This window comes from Vulpes vulpes, chromosome 1 (genome assembly GCF_048418805.1).
Source record: "Vulpes vulpes isolate BD-2025 chromosome 1, VulVul3, whole genome shotgun sequence".
NCBI lineage: Eukaryota > Metazoa > Chordata > Mammalia > Carnivora > Canidae > Vulpes > Vulpes vulpes.
In genome coordinates this window covers 114,448,243-114,459,386 of record NC_132780.1, presented here as the reverse complement: position 1 = coordinate 114,459,386, position 11,144 = coordinate 114,448,243, and the positions used below count along the sequence as shown (strand labels likewise).

At 38.5% G+C, this 11,144-nt stretch overlaps 1 protein-coding gene across 3 annotated transcripts in view; it reads left to right on the top strand.

Annotated features, from left to right (window-relative positions):
• The first annotated feature begins 1,222 nt into the window (after positions 1 to 1,222).
• The window catches only part of BTLA (B and T lymphocyte associated), a 31,647-nt gene continuing 21,725 nt past the window's right edge, over positions 1,223 to 11,144 (top strand). For 2 of the 3 annotated variants that reach the window (XM_072723009.1, XM_072723005.1), the window contains exon 1: positions 4,310 to 4,634. In XM_072723009.1, the coding sequence (XP_072579110.1) occupies positions 4,547 to 4,634 (88 nt within the window). In that variant the 5' untranslated portion in view covers positions 4,310 to 4,546. Of the gene's footprint in view, positions 4,635 to 11,144 lie in introns of all 3 variants that reach the window. The other variant, XM_072723000.1, reaches the window with a different exon arrangement.

The following is an 11,144-nucleotide window of genomic DNA, read 5'->3' as shown; positions in this document are numbered from 1 at the left end:
CCATGATGCATCCACAAGTTGGTTTCATGAGGAAGCGATGAGATAAGCACACACAATAGCACAAAAATATAGTACGAATAAGCACTATAAGCACATACAAATATATTACACACAGGTGCATAGAATATAAGAGAAGTCAACTTTCTCTCTCTGTCCAGTCTACAAAGATACCAATAAACAAGACATAGGAACACCATATTTTTCTGTCTGAGTGAGATAAAGAAAGGAAAATGCATTTGTCAGGATCCTAGCTCTGTGCCAGGCACTGTGGTAGGTGGTTTCATGCATGCTAACTTAAAATATATAATACTATTTAAATCCCTTATTGAATACTCATAACAACCTTTCAGGTAGTTGTTATTCAAAGAGGTAATAGATTCAGAGTTAAATAGCTTGTTTGAAGTCACACATCTAGTAAATGATAGGACCAGAACACATCCAAGTCTGCCAGGAGGGAAGAAAAAGGAGAAGTGCATTCTTGGACCTTCTCAGTACATACCTTTTATTTTCTTTTTTCCCCCAAAACATCTTCGGTCTTTTAAGTTCTGCAGCTAAGGGTATTTTATATGGTGTTTTGGGTCAACCCTATCAACCTCACAGTGCAGGACCAATCCTATCATCAAACGGATACTCTTAAGGAGCAAAGGGGAAAGGCTCAATATCATGTTGGCCTTTTTGCCTATCTTGGGGTGTGAGGAATGACTGAACCTTTCTGTATTCTAGTTTCAATGAGTGGCCCTTGCCTTGGTTACCTGTCCAACCCTCCTCTAGTCTTGCTGTGACAGTACCATTGCTTTGTCCCCTTCCAGTCTTTTGGATGCTTAGAGCGTTTTCCCAAAAGGGCCTGTCTTTACATCCCCTGCCCTTAGACTTCTAATTCTTTCTGCCCTTTACTTCTGAGGCTTTCCTGCATGGTTGATCCATCCTTGTAAATTCGGGGGGAATTCAGACCATCTTTAATCTGCTACATTTCTTTGCTAATCAAAGCTTTGTTACGACATTTATTCAGAGTCTCAATCTCCATGCAGCAATAACTCACATTAGCAAATGAACATATTCAAATGGCTCCACCATTATTTTTTGGCTTATTAACATAGGGCATCCTGGTATCCATCTTGTCCAAATTAAAGCCCATCTTTGGTTCAGGAATAATTATAGATACAATTTACTGATCACTTTGCATACATTATCTCATTTCACCAACATAACAAGTAGATGTTAATATCATCAGTGTTCTACAGAACAGGAAATTGAGATGTGGAACAGATTTGGTTCTAAGCAGACATTAAGATAGATTAGCAATCAGCACCTGTGAAAGTAAGGAGGGCAGAAGCAAGATTGAGCAAGAGGAAGAAGTCAAACTGTGATATAGGCCTGACATAACCTTGGCTGACAACCAGGAGCTTTGGGTCAACTATTGTCCATCAGCTTCCCAAGGGAGACCCAAATGGCCAGCATTTTATACATTTTCCTTGCTCCATCACTGGATGCAGGCTGTCATTGAAAAGTATGACCTTGGACAAGGTGAGTCTCAACTGGACAGTCGCTAAAGAAGTTTACACCTAGAAGCTATTTGCCGACTACATTCTCCATAGCCAAGAGCAAATCTATCCTTGAAGGGGTATCCAAGTGGTACGTCTCTGTGTCTACTACAGGCTCTAAGAACCCAGGAATTTATTAAAGATTCCACAGCTATTAAACAGTAAAGATTTGATACCAAGTCTTTGGTGGCTCAAAATCCATGTCTCCCATCAATTCATGCTTGGTTTCCAAACATCCATTCAAATCAGCTATCAGAATCACTTTGGGAGATTTCTTTAAAATAGAGATATGTGCTCTCAATCCTGTGAGATTCTAATTCAATGGACGTAGTTGGGATCCGGCAATCCCATCCAGTGTAAAAGGTGTCCAGACTGATTCTAAAGTATGAGCATATTTGGAAATCATTGCTATTGCGATTGTGAGGAAAGGACACCAAAGAGATGATCGGAAAGGGTTTTAAATGCTGGACTACATTTGTGGCAGAAGCTTTGCAATGTTTTTGGGGTGCTAAAAATATTAAAGCCAAGATTCATCCCTCTGGGTTGATGTTGTCTAATGTCAGTGGTAAGCCCTCTTTAAGGTCCTGCATCTGTTTTGTGTTTATATTTCTCTGACCCCTTGAAGTAAAAATATTGGAGAAAGTATAGTTGCTTCATGATTCATGAAAGCAACTGAAACGTAAGTTAACTGAATAATTTGCTCTGTATGTAGCTCCTAAGATGTTTAGAAATGAATGTTAAGAATCCAAATTCTTCTTTGCTTTTTGTCTTTCACAATAAAATTAGAGACAGATTCATGTTTTTAAAATTATTCTTAAGTGGGTGCCTGTGTGGCTCAGTCGCTTAAGCATCTGCCTTCCACTCAGGTCATGATCCCAGGGGCCTGGGATAGAGCACTGTGTTGGGCTCCCTGCCCAATGGAAAGTCTGGTTCTCCCTCTCTCTGCACCTCTCCTTGCTTGGGTTTGTGTGTCTCTCACTCTCTTCCTCAAATAAATTTACAAACATCTTTTTTTTTTTAAAGGAAAAGTCATTTATTAAAAAATAAGAATAAAAGATAATAAAATCATTTCAATCACTTTTGAAAATGTAGTAAATCCTTTAAATTTGCACATTTACATAAAAAGTATAATTTTTTAATCGAACAGTACATGATTATAATGGGACAAGGGTCAGGATAGAAATGTAATTACTAAATGAGGTAGAAATTTAAAGCCACAATTAACTTGTAGTTAAGCTAACAAACTTTGGAGCCAGACTTCTTTCAATTTTTTTTTTTTTTATTAGAATGAAGACAGGAGTCAGATTCTGAGGGAGGGTTCTATCTACAGTAGGCCTCTCAGGACTCCATTTATGGAAGGATAAAGAGCCAGTCATGCTGAAAAAAGGAACAAAATAGGTATCTTAAAAAATACACTAGATGTGACATAAGGTTTTTTCCAAATTTTATTTCATTAGCAGGGGCTTTTTTATATGAAAAAAAAAATCTTTAGAATAGTACATCAAAAAGATTTTATGCTGAGATAAATAAAGTATATATGACTTGTCTCTGGTTTGGGACAATATCCTGAGATCCTTGCCTGTGGTATGACTGTTGACTTCTGGGACCATTTTAAAGGGATAATGAGTCTTGCCTCAGCTGCCACAGGAAGTTTGCATTCCACCTTGAGCACGAGAAAGAAAGTTATGTAAATCCTGGATAAATATTTGACAGGATGTTTATTCAGTAAGTAATGGATGTTCTAGGATGGGTATAGTAGCTCTATGTTAAACTGTAGTGGCTGAAATACACACATATTTCAGTTCCAACACTAATGACAGATATGAGGAGATTACAGTACTGGTTCACTGAGCTTTTTAAAATCATTCATCTTGGTGCCCCTAACCACCACACAATGTCTGTTTGAATCAATAAATACAATGATAACTTTTTTAAACTTATGTACTTAAAAGCCATTGAAGTTTGGCCTTGGAAGAAAGTCACCAGCCTCTGGGAGAAAGACTTACAAAATCAGCTTCTGTCAATGACCACAGATGTCACAAATCTAGATTTTTCATTTGTGGAATCTCATATGGGTGAATTTAATTAGCTCCTATAATTAGAAGCACAACTAATTATTATAAGTGGCCTTGGAGAAAACAGTCTCATCTTGACCCTGAGGTAGCTGATCTTGAACTTTTCCATTTCTTCCTTATATTGTTTCTCTTCTCTTCCTCCAGACAATAACCACATGAAGAATGTTGAAAATGAAAGTTTCCTTTAATTGATATTCAAGATGTCATTTAGCTCGGAACTTTATTATTTAGAGAGAACATGTAGCTAATATTACCTATGATCTTGTTCCATTGATATCTATCTACAGATTAAAGACACTTGTCCTTCCCTCATCTGTTGAGGAAGTGCTTCCTGTCACTCATATTCTCCATAACCTGAGATAAATCACTGGTATAATGACAATAAGCATTCTCATCTTGCCATGACACGATGTTTAGGAAGAAAAATCTAAACGCTTTCACATAAAAGAAGTTTCATAATCTCAAGCTATTAAAAGGGGGGAAAAGGTATATTTACAATAGGTACTTTTGGCCATGAGTTCCCTGCCCTTAATTTGACTAAAATCTCAACCTAAAGATTGCAGCAATATAGATTGCTTTAGAGTGTGATTTTTCATGTCACTGAACTTTGACTAAGAAAAACCTCAATGTGGGGCAAAAAAAATGTGGTAAAGCGGAAGGAGAAGTTAAGGACTGAGCCGCTTTGCACATTACAGTGCTTGAAAGTGAACAGCCGATTTGACAAGAAGCAAAACCACAGAATAGAGTACACGTCTATCTGTTCACTTTGTTTCACAAGCCATTCAGGCTCTTCCTACCTCCTCCGTGCTCTTCTCTATTTATTTCACAGATGTCACTGAGGTAGGTAATGTGGTTCAATCCTGAAGAATTTAAAGGAGGAAGGGAAGTCTTCTACATGTGAAGATATTCCATCCCTGATATGCACAAGAAATGAAGACGTCACCTGGCATGCTTGGAATTGGGAAACTCTTTTGGATGTTTGTCCTAATCCCACATCTGGCCATCTGGAGTATCAACGGTAAGGCCCTTACGTAGATAGTCTCTTGTTTTATTTCCCAGGGGGTGTTGGAGGACATGTTTTTGCTTGCAATGTTAGTAGGATGTGTTCTTTCATGTCAAGTGGATAGTGGTAGATAAAACCATATGGTAAGATTCTCTCACTGAGCACATTCTAGAACATCAACCAGATAAGAACATGATTTTCAAGTCATGGCTTGGCTGATCTTCTTAATAACATATTCTGACAGTAAGGAAAGAGAATTGGGCGGACATTATACATAAGGTACCAATGTATCACTACCTGGAGCAGAAATGCTCTGAATGCCATCCTGATGATGACTGATTAGCTTGTCTTTTTGAGATGGAAGCAAGGAGAGTGTTCAACAGGGTGGGTGTTAGATACCTGGGATTACACCGGACTCTGTGGTTACTCTTGAATAATGTCACTAAATAGAATTGTGCTATTCCTCAGTGGGGTGTGTGCCTAGAGAATACTGAACGAGAAAAGAGCTTAGAGATCTAGGATCCGAGCATTCTGTCATTGTTTCTATCAGACTGAAAGGAAATGGTTCCTACTTAGGTGTCATGTGGCACAGAAAACAGCTTGAGGTCTGCATAGATGATGCGTGGCCACCTCTGCAAAGATTTTATGTAGGCAAAAAAGCAATGTCTTTCTTCTGGTGAGTCCATTTACTCCCTTACATCGACACAGGGGCCCATCTATTGGAAAGAGTAAATAGCTAGCAGAAATTTCTGATTTTCTCAGGTCTGAATTCTAACATTCAGCCTTGTTGTCCCCACAAACACACATACTCTAATCAGTGTGTATGTGCTGTGGTTTTTAAATCGGAAAATATGGTGATCGAAATCCTGTAGAATGTCATTCTAAGTTCTGGAACTGTGTGATTTGGAATGTGTCTTCATGATGCTAGGATGGCACACAACCAGGTTCAGAATAAAAATCCCCAGTCACCTAAGCATTTCTGTGTGTGCAAGTAATTTGGTACTACGTTGATGAGATGCTTAGATGACTGGTGGGGTTTTTCATTTTCCATCAGACACCAAAAAACACACAGCTTATAACTGGAGTCAAATATTAAATAGAACTCATACCAATTTGAAGAGCACATAAACTATCCTCTGTGAAGTGGAGGAAAAGAATTTTCAGAGCTATAGCACACTGGGAGTGGGGTACAACGTCTATTGCCTCTCAATGTGTTTCTAAAACCAGACTGGAAGGTTAGGACTGGGTTCATTTACTGACTCTGCCACTTACTGTGTGACCTCGGTCAAGTTTCTTACTCTCTCTCATCCTTGGTTTCCTCATTTGTAAGATAGAGATAATAGTTGTACCTAAAATATGGGCCTATTGTGAAGACTCTAAGTGCAATAATATGGGTGAAGTGCCTGATATAACAAGTGCATATAATAAAAGCTAATAAATGTCAGTAGTGTTTTTGCTAATTATTATTTCTACCAACAGCCCCCACAAAATTCAGTTACATGGGAAATAAGTGTTAATACTATCATTTAAAATAGTTGAGTTTTTAAAACTAAAATATGAATAAATAAAATACACAATACAGTTGACCCCAACAATAGAGAATAAAATTATTTGGGAAATGAAATGGAAAGCCTCAGACAAAGTGCCAACCAGGCATATTATAAAGCAGATTGAAGCATTACTTATATTAAATTTAAGATATAGGTTGAGATAAATGTTTGGTGAGATTTGTTCTTCCAGATAGCTGATGGCTCCATTCCTTAAAACCACATTAATTTTAACCTATTTATCTTGGGGATTTCCTGTGATTTGCTTAATTACTGAATTCATTACATTGGTGCAGTTCAAAATGCTTGAATTTTTCATTTTTTAATTTATAATTTAGTTTTTCTTTAATCCTTGTAGATTTTTTTTCCTACTTCACTTAAAAGCAATATGAGATCTGTGTGCCTCTTCCCAGGAATGAGGCAACATCTATCGTAAAGTTGGAAAATATGTTATATTCTCTACAAATTTCTTGCTTAAGGTCATCCTTTATAATAAAATTATGTTTGCTTGCTTTTTGTGTTTCTTGAAACAACTGAAGGAGCTCTGCCCCTTGGTATCTGGCTATAATTTTGATTCCTGCCCTGATGAAAGTAATAAAGGTGTCAGTACCTTCCCTTCATGGGCAGAAGGGCAGACTATACTGGGAAGACCTAAGCTGCAAGTGGAAATGCATCACCAGGAGCAGCTCCAGCTGCAAGGCTTTGGACCACTTGTTCAGTTGAGGATCAACCAAGGATTCCATCTTCAAGCCGGCAGGAGTATTGCAATTAATGTCTGCATACTACTTGGCATTAATATGATCTGAAATGAAGGCGGTAGGAAATCTTTGACTGACCACTGCTTATTGTTACAAAAAAAAAAAAAATCCTAATCTGGTCTAGTACCAGTAGACACTTAGAGTTTGGCTCCATCAAGAACGCGATAGTTAGATCTGAGTCTCCCCTCGGCTCTTGTCTGTGTCCTTTCTCCTTCATTGTGATTAAGTCCATTTGGTCCATGGTCCCATACCCCACATCCCATTCAGATTGTCACTTCACCAAGAACTGGCCATATCCTTGGATCAGAGCAAAAACAGGACAGAAAATGCTCTGCACTTACCTACCATTTTTTGAGGTTCCTGTTTTGTAACACAGAGTCTTTATCAGGCTTATTTCTATGGCTCTCTTTGTTCCTACTGAAATGTGTACCTGGTATGCTAGAGGTAGAGTTCCGTCTTCTGCTAAATGCCTGTATTGTTATTACAAAAACGCCTTCCATAAAATATGAGTACCTTTTATATAAATTCTAGGAAAACATTCTGCAGCTAAAGGACTTCCTGGATTAAAGCATAAAAAGTTTACCCACTGTGCTGAGAAGAGCCTTGAATAGACTTTTCTAACTCCAAGGAGCTCTTTAATTAATTGTTGCTTCCTTTCTCATGCTATCAAAATTTCCTCTATTGCAATCTTGAAGTCAGATACCATTTATCTTGCTTCACTGGGGCTTTCCTATCTAATTTTTAGTATTTGTGAATTTCGTCTTTACTGAAGAGTTCTGAATTGTTGAAGGAAAAATGTTTACAGGCATTCACAATCAAATTAAATCATTTTTTTTTTGCTGTGTTTCTTGGAAAGGTAGTGCAGAGTGGTTAGGACCAGGGACTCTAGAGCCAGACCGCCTGGATTACTGTCTCATCTCTGCCATTTACTGTGACTGTAATCTCTCTGGTTCTGTTTCCCCATCTAACCAACTAGGGCAATATTGACGCTGATCTTATAGGGCTGTTATATTAAGTGAACTAACTCTATAAGACATTTAGAATACATTAATTCTAACCTTTATATCTTGAGGATTTCCTGTGATTTACTTGATGCATCATTAAGTGCTGTGTTACTTCAGCTAATAATTTTTTTTTCTTTTAGTCCAAAATTTAATTAGCTTGATAGTTCCCTTCAAGTAGGATTGGGAGACCATCTCTCATTTGGGGTTGAGAAAAGTTGTCTATAAATAACTCTTGATATTATTGTCTACAATCATCAGCAACTACCAAGAAATAATAGCAAGGCTTTGGCCATCATGTGACTTCAGTTACATTGCCTCTGCAACCCATTCTATCATATGCACCTTGCTTCACTTTTCTAATATTCTCCATTCCCTTACCTCAAAATAAACTCAATATTACCCACCTACCCTTTCATGGTCATGGCCTCTGATTTACATGCTCATCTCTACAGAAGAAATTACTGTGTGCAGGTGTCTGCTTGTGGCACATTCAGGACCATCGTTCTTGAATGCTCAGAATCTGAGTTTGTCTAATTTGGGGTTCACTTTGAACAGAGTTTGAGAGAGTGTCAGAGGGCCCATCTAGGCTAGTCATAAGGAAACCTCAGGTTTAGCTGGTGGAGCTAACTTCTCCTTTTCTCCTTCCTGTTAGCCATATTTATCTTGTGAACACAACCTGGAACTCACATATGTCAGTGGCAGCTCATTGTCCAAAAGTGGCTATAAGGCAGGCCAGGGTGCTTGGGTTCTAGCTGGGAGGCTGTGGCCCTATTTTAATTTCCTTCTACCATATTAAAAGAGGAGAATTAATTATTGGAGGACAATTGACAGTTTCTGCTTACATGGATATTGTTAAGTACCTTCTAAGGCTCTGAAAAAGCCAGTGAATCTCACTGGGATCTCTGTGGTAGAGTGTAGTAGGAAGTAGAAGTGGACTTTCCCTGTGTCTTTGAGGTAACACATAACCCATGCTTACCCTGAGCATCACAGGTAACCACATTATCACTAAAGGTAATATTAAAAATACTTATACTGATTTCTTTTTTTTTATTTTTTATTTTTTTTATGATAGTCATACAGAGAGAGAGAGAGAGGCAGAGACATAGGCAGAGGGAGAAGCAGGCTCCATGCACCGGGAGCCTGATGTGGGATTCGATCCCGGGTGTCCAGGATCGCGCCCTGGGCCAAAGGCAGGCGCCAAACCGCTGCGCCACCCAGAGATCCCCTTATACTGATTTCTGGTACAGTGACAATGGCTCTCTTTGATGCTACTGGCCACGGTTTCTAAGGTATGCTGTACTTTTTCTTTTTCTGAACTACTTTTCTTCCAGAACACAATGCGATCAAGGTGAGGGGCCTAGCATTTCTGAAGAACAGCCCCTCACCCCCAGTAGCAGGCACTCAAAGTCCTCTGGAAATATTGTCTACATTGTCAAAATGAGTCATTGTACCTTAGGGCTAATTAAACTGGCTAAAAACGTTTACTACGCCACAGAGAGAATTGCAGAATTGGTCAACAAATTCTCTACTAGATATTCATTCTTATTGATAGGGTGGGCAGGACTCTGCCCAGAAATGGAACATATGTGAATTCTTTGGCTGGAGAGACAAAGTCAATGACCAATAGGGTAGAACCACAAACAGACATCTTTCACTTGATAGCAAGAAGTGAGAAGTACTGAGAGAAAGCTTGAAAAAGTATCCAAACACGAGGGACTTTTACTTCCCACCTTTGACCAAGGCCGGCCTTGCTGATTAGTATAATACTTTTATTTTTATTTATTTTTTTTAGAGGGGTGAAGGGGCAGAGAGAGAAAGAGAATCTTAAGCAGGCTCCATACTTAAGACATGGGACTTAATCTCATGAGATCTTGAGATCATGACCTGAGCCAAAATCGAGAGTCAGATGCTTAACTGACTGAACCATCCAGGCGCTCCCAGTTAGTATAATTCTGTAGGATTTCATCTCTCATACAGACGGACATTTCTCTATGGGATATACTGCCTTTTTGAAGTCTATTATATTTGTTGGCCAATGTATATACCAGTCATCATGCATCACTGCTGATTCTTGACCCACTTGGGAATAACTACTCAGAGCAGAAGCACTTGAGGTGGACCTCCTAGTTTCTCTTCTGTTTCTACCACCTGCAGGCTTTTCTCAACTGCTGTGTCACTTCCCTAAATTCATCTTAATAAATAATAATAATACCTGTATCTTTTTTTGTTTATTCCAAACCAAACGTAGAGCTAAGAACTCTTTCTATGTGTTCTCACTTACTTCCACAACTGCTCTGACAGATAAGAGCTATTGCTTTGGAGTTAGCCAGGCCTGGGCTCAAGTCTCGGTACTGACTTTGACGTCCTATTAGCTGGTTGTCTTTGGCAAGTGGCTTAGCTTCTCTAATACTTGGTTTCTCCAACTTAAAAATTAAGATAATAATTGTAAGTACTGAATAAGATTTTAAGGGTCAAATGAAACAACATATGTATGGTACCTAAAAGTGAAAAGCACATAATAAGAACTCAAAAATACTAGTTACGTCCCTATCTTCCTCCCATCAGGAGGATCCGGGGTGGGTAGGTTCTGCAGCACTTTGATAATGTGAGGTGCTGTGTGCTTGTGAGCAAGTGACAATGAATGTAAAGCGGTGATTCTGGAGGTGATCTCCCAAATGTGACTTATACTATCCCTGTGCTGCCTGCCTGACCTGATGACCACTAACGCTCTCTGTGGGTCCTGTCTTCTAATATCTCAAGGAGAGCAAGTGGCACAGGTACTGTGTAAGCTTTGCTAACTGTTAGACAAAGCTATGGCAAATACTAAAATGACTATTTCAAGACAATACAATTTTAGACTTATCCCAAACTTGTGTAAAACCAAGAGATACATGGCTTAAAGTCTTACATTGCTCAATTAAACTAGATTGAAAAGATAGTCTAGAAATTTTCCCCCAGATAGTCATATCACAGAATGAGAAATTCTAGCCCTAGAAGAAATTGCCTCAAAGTGTGCTAAATAAATACCACATGAAAGCAAACTTAAAGGACGTTTTCACATACGAGCATAACGAGATTTTTAAGGAGGAAATGGTAGTAGAGATGATTGTGAAAATCCTCTCAAATTTCCCATTTCTTGTCCTTTGTATTTTAAGCAAATGGAATGAATTCAGATTTATAGTATGCTCATTCCTGTTGTGAAGTTAATTCTTTAAT